The 23,279-nt window shown below is 46.4% G+C and overlaps 2 protein-coding genes across 2 annotated transcripts in view; both read right to left on the reverse strand.

The window, feature by feature from the left end:
- Positions 1-5,080: 5,080 nt before the first annotated feature.
- npc1 (Niemann-Pick disease, type C1) lies at positions 5,081-18,100 on the reverse strand. Its single transcript, XM_030116080.1, has 25 exons — positions 17,960-18,100; positions 14,190-14,318; positions 13,976-14,082; positions 13,736-13,881; positions 13,225-13,392; positions 12,848-13,097; positions 12,693-12,775; positions 12,251-12,621; positions 11,942-12,168; positions 11,001-11,101; positions 10,278-10,380; positions 10,009-10,198; positions 9,732-9,914; positions 9,539-9,653; positions 9,276-9,403; positions 8,817-8,951; positions 8,630-8,719; positions 8,004-8,194; positions 7,802-7,917; positions 7,598-7,727; positions 7,327-7,512; positions 6,132-6,363; positions 5,946-6,059; positions 5,613-5,775; positions 5,081-5,531 (listed from the first exon to the last, which is right to left on the reverse strand). The coding sequence occupies exons 1-25, from the start codon at positions 18,035-18,037 to the stop codon at positions 5,449-5,451; spliced, it is 3,819 nt and encodes a 1,272-aa protein (XP_029971940.1). The 5' UTR covers positions 18,038-18,100; the 3' UTR covers positions 5,081-5,448.
- A 1,197-nt stretch (positions 18,101-19,297) lies between these two features.
- egfra (epidermal growth factor receptor a (erythroblastic leukemia viral (v-erb-b) oncogene homolog, avian)) overlaps positions 19,298-23,279 on the reverse strand; it is a 53,056-nt gene continuing 49,074 nt past the window's right edge. The window contains exon 28 of the mRNA XM_030116081.1: positions 19,298-21,660. Within this exon, the coding sequence (XP_029971941.1) occupies positions 21,335-21,660 (326 nt within the window). The 3' untranslated portion in view covers positions 19,298-21,334. The remainder of the gene's footprint in view (positions 21,661-23,279) is intronic.

Raw genomic sequence — 23,279 nt, forward strand, 5'->3', positions numbered from 1 at the left:
ATCTTTTCTTTCTGTTTTATTTGACCTCTTTGTGACATTGCACAGTTTTACAGAGCTTTAATGAGAATGCCAAATCTTTTTTCAAACTTGTTGCTGGGATGAGTAAATATTGTTGTTTTTGGCCTGTTTTAATTTGAGTTTTTTTCCACCCTTTGTATCAAACTGTCATTTTAGTTTTTGTTAGTTTTAGTCATGTTCAGACTCTTTTTTAAGTCTCCTCAAGTTTTAGAAAATCTGAACAATCAGAGCATTTTATTCTTATTTTAGTCAGAATGACCCAGGACTGTTTTCATCTAGTTTTAGTCAATGACAATTGTATTTTAGTCACGTTTTTATTAATATATTTTTATTTAACCCATTCACTGTAGTATAATTTCTCAGTATAGTATATTGTAGACAAAACCCACATGAACCTGTCTGAAGAAGAATTTGATCAGGCTTTTAAATGTTTCGTCGTCATTTTCTGTTATCAACATTATGAACTTCATCAACTACAAACCATGGTTTATCCTGCATTTTCTTGATTTAAGTTAATCCAACCCTTTGAATGCATTATTATTTACCTGCACAACGGCATGATGTTGTGGGACAAAATCTTCTGATGCTGTTCATCCTTCCAGTTTCAGTGCGATTCACTCATCGACCTGGTTTACAAGGAAATAATGGAAATACATTAAAAAAGAAAGACTTTGATTTAGAAAGGCGTCACAAATCGGTGTTTCAAGACTAAACCATCAAAAGAATTTCATCAATAATTCAAACTACAGAAGAATGAGCTGCACTTGTGTGCATTTTACACATGAAATAATCAATATGGCGTCATTTCCCGGCTGAATGCGGTGAATCGCGGCGTTTATAACACACACTGAGGTCTTTGCATTTTTCTCCTCCTAGAAATCATCAAATTTAATGAAATACTGAAACAAATTTGACCTGAAAACAAAGTTTGGTTTGTTCACTTTTCATGCAATTTCCCAAACTTTTCCCAGCGTCCTCCATCTCTTCCCAGCTGATCCCATCTTCCACCGGACGCCGTGCAGAGCGCCGCTTCTCGTCCTCCGCCTGACTCACCCCCGCTGTAAACAAGGCCGGCGGTCACGCCAGTCTCGTGCTGCCATCAAAACAAACAGCCGCGGGCCGAGTGTGGCGGCACGGCAGCGCCCGGCTTAGTGCCCCCCATTGAAGGCCTAATACCCCCCGCAGCGTCTCATAAAGGGCTCTATTGATCGGCCTTCCTGGGCCCAGAAGTGACCCTCATTGTTGGGATACGTGCAGCGGAGTTTGGGGCAAGCCGGCCGATTCCCCCCTTCCCTTTAAAAGAACAGTGTTTGGCTGAAACGGCACTTTGTCCCTTTTTCCTGTCATGATACTGTGACTCAGGGCTTTTGCCCCATTTCCAGCTCGTAAACAAGGAAGCTGTGAGGGCTGTGCTGGTGGAGGGGCGTGTGTGTGTGTGTGTGTGTTTCTGACCTCCGTCCTCACCTACACCTTACACACTTCTTGTCTCATAGCTAGAACCCAAATGCTGTTAAAACCCCCAATATTAGTCATTTATGCTCAGTGCATTTGACCTTTGATTTATATTGAAACCAAACACCGGAGGAGGTTGAAGTTGAAGGTTTATACTAGTGAAAAAAACCTGATGGCTGCAGAATTTTCACAAGATAAGCTTGTTTTATTTGTCTCTTTGTGGACAGGATTGCTTAAAAAGGTCAAACAGAACTTTGGTTTTTACATTTCAAAAGCTTAGACACTAATGTTACAGTATATCTCAATAGCTTTAAAAATAAATGAGTAATTTGGTTTTGATCAATTTTTTCAACTCTGCATTCGTAATTTTTGTATTTTGTTACTGACTTAGTTTTGAATGTTTTGGAATATTTTTTCCAACCGTGTCAGTTCAGTGACATTGATCATTGCTTCTCACAACTATTCAAACACCACTTTCCTTCATTTAGGTGAATATTATTTAAAGACAATGAAAATCACGAGCTATTATCGTAAAATCGATCATCACATATGTTGCATCTATAAAATAACAGTTTTTCCATATATAAACTCAGTGAAGTGTGTAGCGTTACAGTATCGATCCATGAACTGTGGAGTACGACCTTTATCTGACTGTTCATAAATAAATCACACAAAAGCACCAATTTTCTTTACCACGTGATGGAGGCTGGAGTTGTGCTGCAGGTCTGGGGTCAGCAGGAGGAACTCTGCAGCTCTGACCTGTAAAATCTGATCCTCCGTCCGCTTCTAATCCCCTTTGTTCCAACACAAGAGTCTGTTTCAGAGACGATGTAACAGAAAACCAGTGACGCAAAGCCGGACAGCGAACAGTCCTCACACTCATTTATTCATGAATCTTTAAGAAACACACACACTGACTTTGTTTTAAAGAGAGAAAGACAAACTAACACCCAAGATGAGGAAAAGAGATTCAGTTTTATTTAAAAGGCAACAATTTATTATTTATTGTTCTTTTTTTCCATCAACAACCATAAACAGCAAAGAAATGCAGGGAAAAAAAATCTGAATTAAATATGAAAAACCGAATAAAATCATTAATTCTTTATTTTCTCTTACTTGGAAGAAAGTTTTGTTGGAGTGAGTGTGAAAAGAGTGTATACAGTCTTACAGGAACTAAAATCTGCTCCACCTTGTTTCTTGTGACTCTGGGACAAGAAACTTCTGAACCGATTTGGACTCGTTACACCATCTGGTGGTATAAAATGGAATTACAGGATGGAATTTGTTCGTTTCCTCGAGAGAACCGGCCTGTCCGTGTTTGATTTTCAGCTCAGTTTGTTTGCGCTGCAGTGAACAGACACTTCCAGACACGTTTCCTCAGAGGTCAAAGTGAAGGCAGAGGTCAGCATCCTGAGTCTTACGCAACCGCGCCGAGGACCCGCATGAGGAAATTAATATTTTAATCTCTCACAGAGAGAAGCGGATAAATAAGTCATGAGCCCGGAGGTTTGTGTGACAACAGGGCCGAACACACAGCCACAACAAGAGAGGGAAACACACACACACACACACACACACACACACACACACACACACACACACACACACACACACACACACACGGCCCGGGGTCTGGCGCCAGCTCTCAGATAGGATGTCAGGGACGGACTGACGGCGGCGGCGGCGGCCTGCGAAATGTGTAAACCCGCCGGCGAGCTGCCAGATGTGTCTCAGGTGGAGAGGAGGAAGAGCGGCAGGAACAGGAAGCTCCTCCAGGGAGGACAGACGCTGCAGGTCCTGGGAAAGAGGGGGAAACCAGGTCAGTGCTGGTACGGTGAGCTGGAGAGGCGCTGCACGATGGCGCTGGATGATGGATCCAGGCGCCACACAGCGGCCAACCCGAGGAACTGCACCCTGAGGAAGCAGGACTTTACATAATGTTGGAGGTTTCAAATTCAGGAAACTCATGAGGTGCAGTGGTTAGTCCTGTCACCTCACAGAGAGAACATCACCAATCCAAGTCCAGCAGGGGGTGCAGCATGAAAATGTAATAATTTAAACTATATTGGATCTCATAAAGCAAATCACGTAATAAGATACTACACAGTTGCTTTATTAAGGGAACAAAAAATGTATCTAATTCTTGAAAAAAAAAAGTTTCATTGCAGTTGTACAGCTGAATTATTCAAAATACATGGCATGTTCCTTCATTGAGGAGAAATACTCTGCAACATAGAATTACAGCTAAATTAGTTTTCCTATTTATTATATCACTGGATTTTTTTTACATTTCAAAAGGAAAAAAGCAGGAAATAAAGGAAAAAACTGGAAAAATGAAAAGAGGAACAACATGAAGTTGAGAAAAAAAATTAAATACCTGTTAGAAAACAAACACTTGTCTGGTGTGAATTTCAGTGTTTTTGATGGTGACTCAGCGACAGAAGGAAGAATGGAACTATTTGAGGAAGAATCGACAGTGGACACTGCAGTCTTTTAGAACAACCTTTTTATTAAGTGTTAAAACAGTTAAGACCTAAAGAATTCAAAGTTTTTTCTTTTTACTTCACTTTATACACTTGTGATGAAACCAGTCGAGCTGCAGCGTCACGCCGATCAATGAACTCCAGTTGATTGAGCAGGAAAAAACAAACATTGACAAAAACAACATTAATAAATTAGGAAGGGAAAACCTGGAGACTGTACCGCTGTCCGAGTCCACAGTGGAATTAGTGGCGAGAAAAGCCCTTTCCTGCATCTTCACCCGGCTTCATTCAGTAACTGCAGAGTAAAGCTAACGTTAGCACCCTTCACGATTAACTCCTTTAATAAAAAGGTACAGAGTAACATTGAGAAATAGGAAGCGGTGAATGAATGAATGAATCCAGACTAGGTGAACCTGTTTTACATTCTTTTAGCATATTTTTAAATTCTCCAGTTTACATGCTGTACCTTTAAAGTGTGACGACCCAACCCAGCCCTGCTAACACCATGGAAAAGGACACTTGAGGCTAAAAACAAAAAAGCTTGAGGATGGATGAATGGAGCGCTCCAGGTCCATCCAGGCACAACATCTAACGAGCAATAACACTTGATTGTAAGTCACTGTCGTTTCTTCTCGTGGAGGAAGCTGACGTTATAAACGCTTAAAATGAAGCAAATGATTTTACAGTCCATTTACCATTTACCATTTACAGTGAAATAGGTTGGTTGACTTGTTAAATTTCTCCATCGAGTATTATTACTTGGAAGTATCGCAACTTTCCCGGCAAAAAACAAACAAACAAAAAAAATATATATATATACATTTAAAGTTTTCAAAAATCTATTTGGAATAAAGAGACAGTTCAGAGTGATGGTAAATATAACTGTGTTAAGGTCTAATGCTCGTCGATGCTTCTGTCCGTCAAGATTAGCAAACAGGAGGAATGAAAAGTGAAATTATCACCGACAGTGGGAATCAACCAAAACGACCATCAACCGGTATTCAGTGAAAATATTCGCATTTCGTCATCTAGCTTCGTGTTTTTGAGGTGTTTCATGTTATTTCCCATTATTGTTGCTCATCACATCCAGTGCGACCCGAGCACATCGACCCCCCTGATACAAAGACTTATACAAAAGTTTCACTTTTCAAAACAGTTTTTTTTTTTTTTTTAAAGATTTTTCTGGTAGTATTTATACATGTATATAAAAAAACGAGCACTTTTCGAGTTCTCCCAAATGTGAACAGGTCCGAGTGAAGATGTGAGGAGGAGGAGGAGGGGGGGTTTAGTTGGGGATGCAGGTGGAGGCGATCACTGCCACTGTCACTGCTGAGGCCTCCATCACCCTGCAGGAGGAGGAGGACGTCCAGTCTGATCTCCTCCGGCGTATTCCTGAGTTAATCCATGCATAGGAGCCGTGATGATGAGCGTTAGCGATGTCCGCCCCCCCCCCCCCAACACGCTGATTTTGTCCGTTGGCGTCTCGACCCTGCTGCTAGTAGTTGAGGAGTCGCTCTCGCTCTGTGCCGGAGAATCGCTGGTTCGCAGCAAACACCTTGGCTCTGTTCACAGACGGACCTGGAAGAGAGAAGCGCCGTTAAAACCCCCGTAACTCCCAGAATCCCGCCTTGGATCCAGACTCCGGGAAAGTTTCCTCACCGACGTAGCTGAGCAGCACGGGGAGGAAGACGAGGCCGTGGGCGGCGCCCAGCAGCACGATGGCCAGGTACATCCGGAAGTAGAACACCTGGAAGATCTGGGACTTGGACAGCGCCAGGATCAGGATGCCGCCGAACTTGGTCAGAGTGATTCCACTGAAAACCTGGAGGGAGAGACGGAGCGTCTGGAGCCGGCTGGAGGGGAACTGAAACATTCCTGCTCTGACGGACGGAGAAATCCCCTCCAACAATCAGCGGTTTCACTTTGAGCCGCTCTGGTTGCTCTTTTATTTTTAACCAGTCGCGTGTGTGTGTGTGTGTGTGTGTGTGTTACCGAGCTGCCCATGTGCGCCAGGGCCTCCTGCGCCCGCTCCACCCGGTTCTTCTTCACGCTGACGGAGAAGGCTCGGACGATGTGGCTGCAGAACTCCACCGAGATGCCGACGCTCTGCGGGAGAACAGACGACGTCAGCGGCGTGGCGCCGGCGTGGAGCGGCTCCCCGGGACGGCGGCGGCTCACCATGACCAGGTTGACCAGCGACACGGCGTTCAGGCTGATGCCCCACAGCCACATGACCCCGAACATGTTGACCAGGATCATGGCGATGGTGACGCAGACCAGCAGCGCCGACCACAGCTCGAAGCCCAGCAGCACCGCGGTCACCACAAAGATGGCCGCCAGCGACACGCCCAGGTTGAGGGCGGTGTCGTGGGCGATGGTGAGGTACTGCTCGTAGAAGACGTAGAAGACGCTGCGGGGGAGGGGGAGGAGCGCTGCAGTCACTCAGTCACAACATTTCACATGTTTAAAATAAGAAAGAGGAAAAACCGCCCGAGCGTCGGATCTGAACCGACCCAGCAGCTCAACCGTGACGAGACTCGACCGCCACCTTTCTGCCCTCAAGCCACCAGGAGTCTCCCGAGCGGCTGAAACGGTTTACGGTGTTTTGTTGTTTGGGCAGCGAACGCCTCGCCTCTGTTAAACATTACTGGTGTTTTCTCTGCTTATCTGGGACACACTTCTCTCCTGACCTTCGACCTTCAGCTCAAAGCAAAGCTTCACATGCAGGCAGCAGAGTCACAGGAAACCTTATCACAGCTGTTTTTAATGTCTTAATAAAACGTTTTTACACAGCTGTGAGGAGCTGCGCTCCTCATGTTAGTTTAAGTTAATCTAGTAGAAGAATTTAACTACATGCTGGGACCCATGTTTGTACTGTTTTGGTTTGTTTTTTTTAAGGGAAGAGACAGGCCAGCATGTTGCTAAGCTGTGCTGATGACAGTAAACCAGTGAGTAACAGCCTCCCACTCATGACTGCAGCAAGACTTCCAACATGCGTTTGTGTGTTTTGTCTCCACAACAGAGTGGAACAAGTTACAAGGAAGTCTCATTTTAGTCACAGAGGGAAAAAAAGAAAGCAGGATTTGTCTCAACTTTTCCCCCTATCTGAACAAACTTTGTGGAAGCAGAAGGATTCATGTGGACGAGGTCCAGATGAATCGATTCCATCCAGAATTTCTCCACTGTTCTCAATCTCCACTGGAGGAAGAGGAGCAACGAACCTGCAAACTTTCAACTATTAGCAAAACCACTGTTGGACCGCACATGGCCCGCGGGCCTTATGTTTGACACTCCAGCAGCTTTTGATACAAACAAGCACTGAAGGTAAACAAGGCCAGAGATCAGTCGGCCGTCGGAGTGCAGCGAGTCGTACCTGTAGGCGAACACCCGGTGCCCCATGGCCTGGCTGATGTTCCCCGCCAGGACTCGAGCCATCCTCAGGGCGTCGATGTAGTCCGCCGACTCCTTCAGGATGGTGTGGTAGGTCATGAAGTAGGTGGCGCCCACGCCCGTGTTGTTGGGGTACAGATCCACGGCGGTGGCGTAGGCGGCGTGACCCCTGGAGGAGCAGACGGGTTGAAGCACGGCGAAGAGGAACGCCGCCACACGGAAGAGAGAGAGCGAGAGGGAGAGAGCGAGCTCACCCTTTTCCACACTTGGCATTGGGGTTGTCTGAGAGGAACATGGGCAGGAAGTGCATGAAGTCTTCTCCCTCCGGCCGCTGCTTCCCGCTGGGAGTCAGGGGACGGCAGGACACGCAGGACGGGTTGACCACTGGAGGACAAGGCGGGGACGATCACGCAGCGAACTAAGACGAGGACCTTTTAACGTATCTGAACCGGTCTCACCTGACGCGTTGCAGAACTCCCCGGAGGAGTTGTAGTAGCGGCAGCAGGTGGACTGAGGCTTCACCCAGTCGAAGTAGTCGTCCAGCCAGGAGGACGGCGTGTAGGCGATGGTGGTGCTGAGGAGAGCCACAGTGTGAGTCGCCCTCCTCCTCCCTCCCCTCCCCCCCCCCCCTCGCCCCTCCCGCCCCTCCCCCACACTTACTAGTTGCTGATGAGCGAGGCGGAGTAGACCTGCTGCACCAGGGAGTCGTTATTGCAGCCCACGCCGCCGCACACGGCGTTCTGGCCATCGGGGCTGCTGTAGTTCAGGCCGTCCTCCACCACGAAGTAGACCGGCGCCCCCGTGTGGAGGAACTGGCTCAGCTTCTCGAAGTACTGCAGAACATACGAGTCCTGGACGGAGAACACAAACGGACAAGCGAAATCGAAGGAAATGAGAGGAAATTCAAACATCTGGGACGATGGTTTAACGAACGCCGCTAGTCACACGTTCCAATCTTTGGTTTTCCTCAAATTCAAGCGGCCAGCTGTGAGGGAATCCGTGACCTTTCACCTGTTGCTCAGAAACACCGCAGCTGGTACGAAGCGGTTATGAAACGTAGAGAAGTGAAACGCATGAGGTCGACATTATTTCTAATATTCAGCTTCAGCTCACCGCCGCTCGGTGCAACTGAGAGCTGAGTCACCACTGCATCGGTGTGTGTGTGTGTGTGTGTGAGACCGAGAGCTTCAGGCTGACTGTACTTCCCACTACAGAGGAACTGATTGTGTGAGGAGGAGTGTCACGTTTGTCCTCGAGGCTGCAATGAAGCGGCAGAGGAAACGTACGTCAGGCATGGATAACTTCTGGTCCAGACCGATCTCCACTTTATTCACTGTGGCGATGCTGAAGGAGAGCATCCCCACGAACACCGCCACCTGGAAACAACCATACACACACACACACACACACACCATGGTCTCCACATGCTCCTTGATGAACGAGCGCGTCGCTGGACGGCGGCCGCAGCCTCACCACGACGGGCCGCACCCACTCCTTGAGGACGAACGGAGCGTAGGCCTTCTTGAAGAAGCGGAAGAGGAAGCCCTCCGTCCGGGTTTCCTGAGTGGCCGGCAGCTTGGCACAGCAGAAGATGTCCGGTCGATTCCCCTTTTGAGAAGCATGACGGAGCAGAGGAAGAGCGCATGTGGAGGCTGAATCATTCAGAGCAGCGGTCGACACTCACTGCAGCGGAAACGCTCCGCAAACTCGGCGCGAGAGAGGAAGCAGGCATCAAAACCGGCAGGCAGATGGACTGTTCTGTACATTCTGTACCTTTGTTCCTGAGGTTTGTTAGTTTTAAAAGGCATAACCTGAATTTCATGCTAGATTTTATGCACATTGTCAATACTAGAGAAGGTCAAATACAGTTTCCACACAGGTCAGAGATTTATTTTGTTTTTTTAAAACATCAGCACGGACGCCGTTTCTCACCTCCTGTCGTCTGGCGTCTAAACCGAGGAGGCTGACGAAGCAGCTGATCTGCAGCAGGAAATCGATGAACACGGCCAAGCCGGCGAACAAAGAGAAGGTCCTCACAGCAGGCATGCTGGACAGGGCTCCTGCAGTCCCACAAGAGAAGAACACATTCAGCCTGAGGTTTAAAAAACTGTCAAGTCCCGTCACCTGAAACTTTACATTCCTGCAGGACGTTCAGATCGATCTGCCTGAGGTTGTGTTCGGTAGGATTTATTTACCCAGGAAGAAGGCCACGGTCTCGGAGAAGGACGACAGGAAGAGACTGGGGGCGATGTCTCCCAGGATTCGGCCGATCTGCTGGTGAAGCTCCTCCTGAGGCATCCGCTCGTCTCTCTGCTCAGGAGGACAGGAAGTCAGGAGTCCGGTCGGAGTCACAGACAGCTTTGATGAAACAAAAGAGCAAGACTTCACCTGGTAAGTCTGCACGATGATGAAGATGTTGTCCACGCCGACGGCCAGGACGAGGAAGGGAATGACCTCGATGACGATGAGGGTGAGCGGGACGCCGGCGTAGCTGAAGATGCCCAGCGAGGACGACACGGAGGTGAGCACGATCAGGATCCCGGCGATGCCCAGAGAGATCTTAGAGTCCACCTGCAGCGGGGGGGGGAGGGGCCAAAAACCTGTCAGGGCAAAGCAGCTGGGCGGGGCCGAGCGGCGGCGGTGGGCGGGGCCGAGCGGGGCGTACCAGGATCCTCCTGAAGCTTTGGATGTGGCCCAGAGCCAGGGAGATGTAGAGGAACATGATGGCGTAGCTGATGACGATGGTGCTGATGTCGCTGTCGCTCTCCCGGTTGATCTCGTCCTCCACGCTGCGCTCGGCGCTGAAGGCCACCGTCAGGTTGGGGTTACTGAAGTTCTTCATGAACCCGATGAACCTGAGAGGAAAGCACCGGAGGGGTTACAGATGAACACGACTCGGGAAGAGTCGTTTCAGCAGACGGACTGCGGCCTCACTCCTTCTCCCAGGCCAGAGCTTTCCCCTCCCGGACCGAGTCGTTCAGGTAGTTGTTGAGGGGGAAGGTGATCACCAGAGCCGTGGCGTTGTTGTAGTTCGTCTCTGAAAGATCAAAAGTAACCTTCGCTCAGCATAAGGAGGAAGGCATGCTGGGAACAGCAAACCGAACCCACCCACAGAGGAGAGACGACATGAACTCTGACAGCACTTTTTAAAAACCCACAAACGAGAAGCTGCATGAAGGAAATCCAGTCAGGCGTCTTACTGTTCCTGAAGATTAAATCTGAAGTTAAAATGTTCCCAAGTGAGATATTTTGCATTGGTTGCACCTACAGACAGCTCCGGCTCACTATTTTGCTGTTTTACATCTTTATTTACTGCTAATAATATTTTCTTTAGCTTCTCTATTTACTGACCACTTGCTGTCATAACGCAGAGTTCCCCATTATGGAACAAACACAATTGTCTTATATTACTCAATTACACTTATTTGCTTCCTTCCTAATCAGTAAAAATTTAAAACCTTCAACTGCAAAATGAAACTCAGCTTCCGTCATATTTTGGTTTTGAGGAAGTGACTGACCTTCAGAGCAAATGTAGTTTATTAAGATTTAAACTGAGTTTAAATCTTGATAATTAAACCTTCACGATTCACTCCAAAGCTGAACCCGACACTGAACCACAACGCCAGGCTCCCAGACCAAACTAAAGCAGGACTTTACCGTCGTAACCGCCGAGAGCCAGCCAGGGGAACACCGGCCCTCCGAAGGTGCCTAGGCAGGGGTCGTGCAGCATGGTGGTGTCGTTCAGAGATGCTGGTGCACTGCGGGAGGAAGAGGAAGAACGGCGTTAATTACCAGCATTAACAGCAAAACTATCTGTCCTGGAATCACATGATGTGACAGTAGAGCGAGTACGAGCCAGTCCTGTTTGGACTGCACCGCATTACACTCCTGGATCAGACCCAGCTTGCTTTTTATTGGCATTTTCTGAATATGTAATTTTTTCTTTATTGAAATAAATATATAGTTTGCTACCTGTAATAAAACTTAAAACTGAACCTTAAAACAGCTGAAATTGAGTTTTTTTTAGGGTATACAATTATTAGTATTAGGTTATAATTATTAGGGTTTACAATGAGTTTCTGTAACAAACACTGCAAGCGAGAGCATCACAGACACCGCTGGATACCTTTTATCTCATCTTTTTTCACACTTTTATCATCAATACTTGTTTATGGGTCCTCAATGTTTTATATTTGAGTGATTTATATATTTAATTTACTCTTAAATAGCTTCAAAGATTCTTTTCTATCATTCAGCAATATTTATTTGTTTACTTCCTGTTTGGATGTTTCTGGTCTCGACCTCATTCCTTTCAGCCGATCGTTGTCTCCGTTCTCGATTTGTTTTATGATCACTGGAGCCATTTAAACTGCGCTGAAGTGAAGGTGCAGAAGAAATAAAGTTTGACCCTGAAGAGAAACCAAAACAGCAATTCCGCACGCGACAGATAAGGAAGTAGGACTGTGCCACACAAACAAAACTGGTCACAGCGGCGAGGAAAACCTCTGGAGAGAAAAGTCTCCTAGTGTGTGTTTTTTTAAATAATCAGCACGTTGATAAGAAACAGACGACGTGAGTCCAAACAGAACGGAACTGACCTGACGCAGTACAGGAAGTGGCTGTGGAAGTCTGCGTAGACCCAGAAGCCGTCGCCGATCTCGTGGTCCAGCATGGCGTGGCTGTTCTGGAAGTAGTTGAGGACGCTGAGGATGGTGCAGTTGTTGTTGTACGGCGCCAGCGGAGCCAGGCACACGTCCTTCAGGGTGACGTCTTCGCCCTCGTACGTGGCCACAAGGCCCTCGATGGCGAGCTGCAGGTCCAGCACCTGAACAGAGAAGAAAAGATTAAATTAAAAAAACTGAGAATATTAGAATATCATTGACCATCAAGCTTCGAGGCTCGCTCACCTGATGCAGGACCTCCTTGCCCAGGACGGAGGTGAACGGGACGTCCGACCCCCCCAGATACGGCGAGTACATGAAGGGGTCGTTGAGCGTGGTGGTGATGATGAGCTGGGTGGACCTGAAGAAGGGCCCGAAGTGGCTGTCGAAGTAGTCCTTCTCCTGGCGCGCCTGGCTGCTGGCGGCCGACCACAGCTCCACCGGGTCGGTGGTGATGCGCATGTAGACCAGGCCGGCGGACGAGGCGGCCACCAGCGCCAGGCTGCCCAGGATGACCGGGAGGGGCCGGCGCACGCAGAAGGAGCCCCAGGAGCTGAAGAGGCTCCGCAGTGCGCTCTCGAAGCGCTCGCCCAGCGTTTCGCAGCACGAGGCGTTCGCTGCAGGCAGGAGGTTGGTTCTGAACGTCGTTTCTGATTTCAAACGGCTGAACTGCTCTGAAGGTCCGTACCTTGACCGGGGTCGTCCCCGTTGAGGGACAGCGGGTTGTTGCTGTCCAGAATGGGTCCGTACTCCGACATGATGGTTCTCTTCCTGGAAACGCAAAGCGCCGCAGATCAGCCGAATTCACCGCCGTGCGACCCGAACGCCACGGGCTTCCTGTACCTGTAGCACCAGACTCCCACCACGGCGCCGGCGAAGACGAGCAGGAACGCCACGTAGGCGATCCACATGATGACCACCATGGCGTCCATGCCGAGGATGGTCCAGGGCGGCGGCAGGGGCGGCGGCTGCGGCTTGGGGCCGCACGCCTTGGAGCAGTCCTGACAGGAGCAGGGCCCCGAGCCGTCCTCCAGGCCCTCGGTGCAGCCGAACGTCTGGTTGTCCATGGGAGTGAAACCCGACACCGGGTCGTCTGGGGAACGGCGAGGAAGACGGAGTGTAAAGAAAACCACATGTGGAAAAATTCCCTGTTGGGTCACTTTTTACCCAGACTTCCTTGCTCTCCTGGTGTGGGACTGCACTGTACGAGGAAGACTCACCCGAGAAGATGGGGATGATGGGAAACGGGGTCTGTCCGTTGTCGGTGCTGAACATGTACTGGATCCAGTTGGTGGCGTTGCAGGCCTTGGCGTCCTTCCCGCAGAGCAGCGATAAGGCCGGCACGTTGCTGGAGGGCGCCTGGACGTCTTTACAGGCGTTGTACATGGCTGAGAGGAGCCAAAGAGGAAGAATCAACACCTTTCATCAGCTTAGACACCTTTCATAACTTCCTTCAACTTTATTTACCACAAAAGTCAAGAAAATCAGTGAGATCCTAAATAATTTAGCTTGAAAGAAGGAGGCGTTTTCAGTGATTTGTCCAGAGGATTCCAGAGTTCCAGCCCACCAAGTTTTCCAAGGATAGGAGAAAATATTTGAGCAGATCTGACCACTGTTCACCTGCAGCATTGCACAACACCCAGCGCGGCTTCGTGTTTACGTAGGCGACTCAGAACGTTTGCTCAGCAAAGACAAACACAGTCCGCTGGTTCCTTCCTCCCGTGAGCTCACCGTTCGTGAAGGTCTGGCCGATGTAGTACTGCACCTCCACCACGTTGGAGGCGTTGAACTTGGTGGCGTTGACGAAGAGGCTCTGGCGGGGGCTGCAGGTCAGCTCGCAGAACAGCGTCATCAGGTTGAAGAAGCAGGCGGGACACCTGGGGGCAGACGGAGCGCCAGGAGGAGTTAGAAAACATGCTCAAGCGATTCTAGAGTTTCTCTCAAGAGAACGACGACGGTCGCCACACGTACCGAGACAGGAACTGGAGGGGCAGCTCCAGACTCCCTTTGAGGGTTCGGAGCTGGGCCGCATCACAGCAGAGGCTCCGATTGTCGTAGTCCAATCCAGGACAGAGCTCCTGCACACACACACACCCCCCCACACACACACACACACGAGAACGTTGCAGCTTTCACCAGCAAAAGTTAAGATGTGAAGTCAAAGTACGAGGAGGCTCCAGCGTACCGTGAGCAGCTGATAACCATCAGGCTCCAGGGGGACGGGCGGCCCCGTGTATCTGCAGTTGTACTTTTTTTCGGGCACCTTGATGGACTGACCGCACTCGCCATGCCACACGCAGTGCTGAGCGCCGACCTGGAGGGGGAAGGCAGGGGTCACTTCAATCAGACCTCGACTTTCTCTGTTGACCCAACTATTTTACTCAAATACATCAAGCACACACACACACACACATTACACTCTCTCCAACTTCCTCTTAAAGGATCTGGACCGTGACCATTCGAGAGCTCTTTTTAAATGTGCCCGGTTCGCCCTCACGTCGTGCTTCACATCCCGTGCGTCGGGTGTCTGAAAATAAAAATTTCGCTTCTGCAAAAGTATCTCTTATGCTGCGGTATTTGAAGAAAAGCTTCGAAACAAAGAACTGAGGCCCTCGGGTACATTCAGACACGAAGAAATTATAAATAGCTGCTCGTGGATGGCTCTTTGATAACGAGCTGGATGAATTAAGATAAATCAAATCTACAAATAAAACAAAGGAAGACAACATATGGAAAATATAGACAATACAGTGTGAGGAGACTTATTAGTGTAATCAGCATTAGAAGCATTAAAGTGACATGGTGTGTGGCTGAGTTCAGAAGTCTGATGGACAATGGGGGGGAAGCTGTTTCTCTGCCTGTTTTTCCTGCATTTTAAGGACCCGACTCTTACTGACAGCAGAGGGAGATCATAAAAACATACGTAACAGCTGTAGGAGAAGTTGTTTTTGGACACTTCACTGTATTTTGCATCAGAGCGTTTCATTAAAATTAGGCTGGAAGTTCAGATTGTCATCATTTCCAGGTGTAATTGTTCAGCTTTGTGAGAATATATAAACATTCTTCATGCATATTCTGTACCACGACAAAGAAAAACTAAACGTAAAGGTTATTGAACCACTATTTGACCTATTCTAGATGAGATCGGGCTGCATGTGGCCCCTGAACTAAGGAGTCTGTCGGAGGTGGTCAAACTAGAATAATCACACACTGCTGTCTACTCGAGCAGCAGCACGACAAGCAGCTTTGCACATAAATAAAACCGTAACTGGCTTACCCGACTGTTCGGTGCAGACTAGCTTAGGCGCTGTATTTTTAGTAGCGAATTAAATGCGCACCACACACTGTTAACAATCTTAATAATGTTTTAGATTTTATTACTGAGACTACTGGTGAATGAATATGAATATAGGGATTTATTGTGTGAAGTGCACACTGTAGACTCTCGTGGTCGAATGGCCGACGGTTAAACCACAAGTTGATGTGAGCAGCTGTGAACCAGAAAGCTGAAGAAACACTGTATGTGTTTTCGTTGCTATTTAATCAAGTCCAAAACTTTCTGGCCTCATTTGACTCCATCGTGTTTTTAATTTGGCAGATACTCAGGTAGTGTTACGGACGGCCGTCTTGGATCTCCAGATATCTTGAGGGGCAGCGGAGGCCGAGAGGCCGGAGGCGCAGCCTCTGAACTGGGAGGTCGCACACTTGAATCCCACAGCGGACAGATCACCAGCGTGGTTCCCCGAGCATGACCCTTGACCCCTCATCAGAGCACTCTACCGTGGCTACCCACCACATCCTCGAGAGAGGATGGGTACTCTTGGAACATGGAACGTGCCCGAGTGGATTAGTGAAGTGTAATTAGTATTATCCGTCCAGCTGGTGGCACCGCAAGCTTGAGGTTTGTCATTTAAAAAGTTCAAGCACAAAGTTTAATAGGGAGAAAAAAAAAAGAAAAAAAAACTCTGCTCAAAAGTCAAAACCCATTTGACACGGACTCACATGACACTTCAAGATACAGTATGTAGGCCAGAAACAATACATATGACCTTACATAAAGTTTGTTTAGCACAACAATTACATTTTTACCACAGAAATCAGAGGTCTGTGTAACTGTCTATTCAGCAGTAGTGCTTTCACGTGGTGTCACTGGAGGGGGCCGACTTCAGGAAGTTAATTCACTTACTGCACAAACTGCTGAATGAGGGATCGCAGTGTTACACTTTGTCCTAATTCGTGTGGGACTGAGCTCACAGATCTCACCACGTTCTCAGCTGGAGGTTTCTGAAGCTGCAGAGTGGGCTACCAACACAGCTGTGTTACTATTCAACACCTCGGGCTTTAAAAACACAACACAAGCTTATTCAGAGTTAACACAAATGAAACTATGACCACAAAACACACATAGATTCCTGTAAAATCCTCTCTGTTGACACAATGACCCCATCATAATGCTTTTCTCATTAGCCTAAATTTTAATCTTATCTCTCACGGTTATGGTTTACCATATTCACGGGTTTTAAAGCAATTCAAAAAGAAAAACACCTTCACACAGCAGCCCACGGACCTAAAAATATCATCAGAAGACTCCAATAAGGAGCAAGCAGTTTGGAAACTGGAGTCGTCCTCTGACTGAATGAATATAAATTCACGGACACACACTGCAGAGGCTCTTCGACGCTTGGAAACTGGTAAAAGGCAAAAACCACGAGAAAAATGTGCTAAAGGAAAACAGCCAAAACAGAACAAAAGAAAAATAAACATTTCCCAGAGCCAAAACAACTCAAGCAGCTAAAATGCCACAAGTAGCAAGATGACCTTACATACATTACATATGGATTTAATGTAGGTTAAATTCAATGGTCATTTTTCTTTTTATTGACGTGTAAAGAGGCCATTGGAGCATCTCTACACTGGCAATATTTCTGTGTACTGATATGCTTATGAATCATATGAATGATCTATGAGTATCATGCAACGGATGAATGACTTCAGGAAGAATGGTAATCACTACCACGGCAACTAATGGAGACAAACAAACTAGTTTGTAATCAGATAAACAAGAGAGACAGAATAAGGAAATGCAAAAGTGGGTAGATGAAGCAGTAACTAGATTCAGTGAGCTCAACTGAGGACAGACTGGACACTATTTTATCCTACTGCAACCCAAGGAACACAAAAATGTAAGTGTGTGTTAGTTGGTCTCATTTTAAATTAAGAGACCACATGAAGTTAAATTTGATGGAAATGTCTCATTTTGTTTTCCTGCAGAAGAGTGCTATCACAACATCTAGATTTATTTAAACATTTCCCACGCACCTGGTTTAATGACACTATGCTGCTTTTATAGGAAGACATTTGGTGAAATATCTAAAAATCATGTTTTCCACTTGGTTCTTATCTACTACGCTGTCGCATACAAAAACTTTACTGTTTCTCATGTAACAAATCAAATTAAAGAGGTGATGCTAATGCTGACTCTCAGCGTAGTGTTGTATAAAACTATTACATTGAGAAACAAGCAAATTAGGTTAGTGACGTCTTGGTCCAGTTTCGGCCCGTGGACTTTATGTTTGACACCCAAAGATCTTCGCACACTGTACCTTTAATGTGCTTCTTGTGCAACAATCAAAACAACAAGGCAATGTTTGGACACTTTGTTCCTAACAAGATACAGAATGACAGATTTCTCCACAGATTGAACTGGTTTCACTTAGCTCTGCTATCTCGTTTCTTTCACGACCCGAAACTTATCCGGACTCAATACATACAACCGGATACAAACAACCGGATGAGTCAGGTGGGAGCAGGGAAATGCTAAATGCTAAAGCTAACTAACCTGCGGAGCTAACAGCGGGATGTAAACGAACCGGGCTTTTGGCTAGGTGGAGCAGACACACACCCGACAGCCAGCCGCGGCTGAGCCACGGTCAGCCCGCTCCGTGAGTCACTCACCCCTGGAAGAAGCGCCTCCGACAGGCAGATGAGGAGGAGAAGACTGGACAAGAAGCCGCTCCCCGCCGAGAGCGCCATGCCTCCTTCTCCGAGGTCCGAACGGTCTGAGTCCAGAACTCCACTTTAAAAACACTCCTCTTCCTCTGCGTGCGCGTGAGGGGCGGAGACTAGCTGACTCCGACGTTGCTGCCATCAAGCGGCCATTTTGCGGAACTGCACCCAAATGCCCATTATCCATTGTTATTTTTAAGCTATTTAATGCGTTTTCGAATAGAATAGAATAGAATAGAATAGAATAGAATAGAATAGAATAGAATAGAATAGAATAGAATAAAATAGAAAAGTAATAACTTTCTTAATCCCGTAGGAAGTTTTTTCAAGCGTTGCTGAATACAGAATACACAGAAAAAAATTAAAAAGGGAGTTCAACAACAAATAAGCTACCTATCACTCCAGTCCTGTGGAAAAAAAGGCAAAAAGATCAATTCCAAGTTTGTGCACCTGCATATGATTTGGTATATTATACACAGAAAAGAAAGCTTATGGTTTCATACAGTACGTGGTTGCATGATTGCATATTTAGTGTAGATGTGTGTGTGGGTGGTTACATGCATATGGCCGCACTCTGAATAAATATGTGAGTGTATGAAAATAAAAATATAACATTTATTACTATGTGTATGTAGGTAAACCTGAAATACAGAGAATAATTAACTCATTTCAGAAACCAAAATATCATATAGATTCATTACGCACAAAATAAACATTTAAAGCTTTTATTTAATGGAATTTGGATGATTGTGGCCCGCAATGAATGCCCAAAATTGATTTTCATATGAAATTAGAATATTACATAAGATCAGTGGGGGGAACAAAAGAATATTTTCCACAGAAATGTCAGGATTCTGAAGAGTATGTTCATTTCTGTCCACTAAATACTTGGTTGGGCCTCCTTTTGCATGAAGTACTGCATCAGTGCATCCTGGAGGCGATCAGCCTGTGGCACTGCTCAGGTTGTTCTGACGGCAGTCTTCAGGCCATCTGCATTACTGGCTCTGGTGTCTCTGATCTTCCTCTTGATTCTCTATGGGCTTCAGATCAGGTGAGTTTTTGGGCCAATCAAGGACCCTAACACCATGATCCCCGCACCAGCTTCTGGTGCGTCTGTCAGTGCGAGCAGGTGCCAAGTCCTGCTGGGAAATGAAATAATCTCCATCAAGCTTATTATCAAGCAGAAGCGCTCTAAAATGTCCTGGTTGACTGTGGAATTCAGAACAATGGTGGATCAATCGCAGCAAGCAACACGGCGGCAAGAATTATTAATAAAAACAACATGTCTCCATAGAAAAAAGATTTATTCACTTTCAAATGACATAATCACAAAATGGGAATAGGTGCATATTCAGGTAAAATATGACAAAACTGTGTATTGAGTATAAATTATACGATGCTATTTTCGGGGTATATCACAGTAAAAATGGCTGTTTTCTGTACATGTACCTGTGTCAAATCTGCAAAAAAGAAGGCTTACAGGCTGCTACAATAGTATATCCCTTTAAAATTAGGAATACGGTTCGAAAGGTTAATGCTCTACCAGGACTAAAAAGAGGTTTGAAGCTAGAGAGTCCAAGACACGGCGTCAACACCCGGTGTCAAACAGTCCATGAAACTAAAGGAAATCAACAATATACAGGAAAAGCTACTATAAAAACAAAAAACTGGGGTTCAACCTGCATTTTTCATACAGGTTTCCAAGTTTAAACAATCAAAATAAAGCTAGGATTCGACTCAATGACGATTTCATTCAGGTTTTGTCCGTCAGGAGCAGGAAAGCCCGACAAGTCCAGAGCTCTCTGCGTACGCAGACTTCCCTGCTCTCCACAAATACGCTTCACGTTACAAAAGTGCTGCAGGTTCTGCACTACAAAGCACACAACACAATCGCATTGGCTGTGTTTGCCGTCACATTCTCCACATGGCTGGTGCGATACGGCGCTCTCTGGGGAAAAGAGGGGCTGGGCTCCGAGCTCCGGAGCCGAGAGGCGCCACAGAAAGGTTCGTATGGAGCCGCTTCGGGTCATGGCCAGGCTGCTTTTAGAGGACGATGCAATCCAGTAGCCACTGTTTGTGCAATTTATAATGTTCAGAGTTATTTTAGCAAGAAAATCGCGATCATTTCGAGCTTTTGCAAAGATTTTGTGTCTCCGTGCAACAGTTTTACATTCTCCCAGTGATTCTCACAGCAGTTGTCGAAGGTTTCTTTAGCATTCCCATCCGTTTGCACATGTTCCCATACTTCGGCACTGTTATGCATGTTTTGCTGCATTTGATTTTTTTTTTTTTTTTTTTAAAGAATTCCCATTTGGGCCCATTACCACGCAAAAAACACATGACCTCACGAAATTCTTTCTAAGCTTTGCGAGGAACTTTGAAATAACTTTAGTGCAACATTTCTGCTTGGCTTCACCATATGTCAGAGTTATTTAGCAAGAAGTTTGGCAAAGTTTACCGACAGGCACCAGGAAATAACTTGATGAATTTAGATTTGCACTCATGTGCAATCCTTTGTTATGTTGGCATTTTCTTAAGCATTCTCATTCATGTTGTGCTGCAGTACCTGTTAAACTGCAAAACATTTTTCATCAACAGTTTGGCAGAACCTCCTTCTGTTCTTCTGCCAGTTTAGCCCTGTTAAGCTACATCATGTTGTTTTTGCTCAAGTTATGCAATATTATCTCTGGATGGTGTAGTTCCTCACTGATGCCTTGACGTTACATTCTTGTGCAACGAGACGTGCGCGTCTCCCGGCAGAGGTTCTGCAGTAAAACGGTCACGTCTCTGACGTTTCCCCCTGCGGGACATTAAAGTGATTTCAGCCAAACTTTGTGAAACTTCCAATTGTGCAACAAGCCGCCGTCCTCAAAAGCTTCCCGCCATGACCCTCAGGGCGCTCTGTAGCATTAAAAGTAACATGTTCAAATGACAGAATTCACCAGTTTTCCCAATCGACATCCAGGATACATTCTTTCCATTGCGGGATCCTCGCCGGCCGTCGGATCGGGCCTCCCAGGAATGTGAACCAGCCGCCTCAGGAACTCCCACAACTCGTCACCACAGAGAAATGTTCACGGTCTGAAGCTAGAACACGTGTTCTGCGCCGACACATCTGGATGAAAGAGCTCTGCGTGTGTTTTTTTTTTTTTTAAAAGAAAAGGGCGCAGCGAGTGTCCGATCCAGCAGCTCTCACCTCAAGAAAATAAAAGTCTGTTCAGGGAAGTTTGTGGAGTGAGACTGGTTCAATGTGGAGGAAGTCAGGACTTCAGAGGGGAGGAGAGTTTGTGCTTTGTCAGCTGATGCCTCCGGACCGGGCTCTCCTCAGTCGGGGCCCAGGTACTCGGCGTTCTCCGCTGCCGGTATGTGCCCGTTGGCGTGGCTCTTGAAGGAGGGGGTGAAGTCCTGCTGGTAGTCCGGGTTGTCCATGCTGGTCTGGGGGTGGTACTTGTGCAGGCCGTTGCAGGGGGGCGGGGGGCCGCGCGGCGGCTCCGCCTCGTTCAGGTACTCGGGGCCGCCGGGCCTGAAGCAGTTCAGGTACTCCGACTCCGCCTCCACCGAGGAGATGGTGGGCAGCAGGCTGCGGGGCGGGCCGGGGTGCTGGTAGATCGGGTTGGCCATGTCCGACACGCCGTTCTGATTCATGTAGTCTGGAAGACAGAAATGAAACGGTTGTTTCTAATTGCATCGTTTTCAAGTTTTGGTTTCAGGAAAGTTTTGAAAGAGATGCTCGTTTCTCCAGAAATGGCAGAGAAGCTGAAAACAATGCAGTGGGTCACGCTGGGCCATGCTTAATTTATTGGGTGGTTTGTTGGGCCGAATTGGAGCCTTTTGTGGGCCAGTTTTGCCCCACGGGCCTTATGTTTGACACCCAAGCCCTGACAGACCCTCCAGTGATTCAAAACTAAAGGTTTTTCTTCTTCAAAACTCTCTGCCAAAAGTTTATCAAATAAAACATGATTTTTTTTCTTGAAATACTGTCTAAGAAGATAAAAAAGTAAAGAAGCGAAATTCTAAATCTTGCATCTGATTTCCCAACAGAAACTAAAGTAAATCTGAGTGATTTTTGGAAAACAAAACAAAACAATATTTACAAGCACAGCTATTCTAATAACAACAGAGTTTGAAAGTAAAAAGTGAAAATGAAAGAAAACTAGTGAACACTTGCACACTGAAACCTTGAAACCCTGTGGCTTTATATTAACATTTGGCTTTAGTCGGTCAATAAAACAATCAAGTCCTGCAAAGGGGCAGCTTGACGCTGTTATTTTATATATCATTAAAAATAACTTTCTGGAAGCAGGTGAACTCTTCACTTCTTAGTCTGGAAGTCTCGTATTTATCATCGTTTAATTCATCTGTATTAAATCTACTTTAAGATTTAATGCTTTACTTAGGAAATATAGAATATTACTTTGTGTATTTCACTAATAATCAATACGACTTCCCCAGTTTCAGGTAGCTCAGTCTCTGCTTTTAAAGGTCAGGTTTCACCCTTTCCTGTTGAATAAACTTACAGCTAACAGCAGGTTGTAGGTTCGGACCGCTGGGGAAGATTTTTACTGCTTCTTTAATTTCACTGTCTTTCTCTTTTGAAACATTACAAACGTTTTGTCTCCTTGCTTTTCTCTCTCCTCACCTCTGAGTCTGATGCTGCTTGATATCAGTATCAGTCCAATATAACAGCTGATATTTATTTCCGTCTGTGTGTGTGTGTGTGTGTGTGTGTGTGTGTGTGTGTGTGTGTGTGTGTGTGTGTGTGTGTGTGTTGGGGTTGTTTTAAATTGGGCGATGTGCAAAAACAAGTTACAGTTCAGTTCAGATATTTATGATTTAGTAATTTCATAGATGTGAGTTAGAATGACCTGTATTAGTTTAGACTTTGTAAAAAAAACGAAAAGTGTTTCATATGGTTACTTTCAGTGTGTGGATGTTTAATGAGAGGTGAGAATGTCGTCAGGACGTGTTTTTATATTTCTGATTCGGCCTGTTTCACAGATTTGTATTGAAACTGATTTTCCTTGACATTGTTTTAATGGTAAATCGTAGGTTTTCCTCTGTGAAGGTGTGTGAGAAATACCTCTGTTCTATATGGCGCTGTAGAAATAAAACTGAACTGAAGAGAGTCACTTCTGCAGGTTTGTAGTTTGTGTTTGTTCAGCAGGCTGACTTTCAAATCTATAAAACGTGTGTTTTGGTGAGCTTAACACCATCAAAACACCTAGAAAATAATTTAAAAATGCCGATCTGATGTCTTCAGACGTGATCA

Source organism: Salarias fasciatus, chromosome 18 (assembly GCF_902148845.1).
Source record: "Salarias fasciatus chromosome 18, fSalaFa1.1, whole genome shotgun sequence".
Classification (NCBI taxonomy): Eukaryota; Metazoa; Chordata; class Actinopteri; order Blenniiformes; family Blenniidae; genus Salarias; species Salarias fasciatus.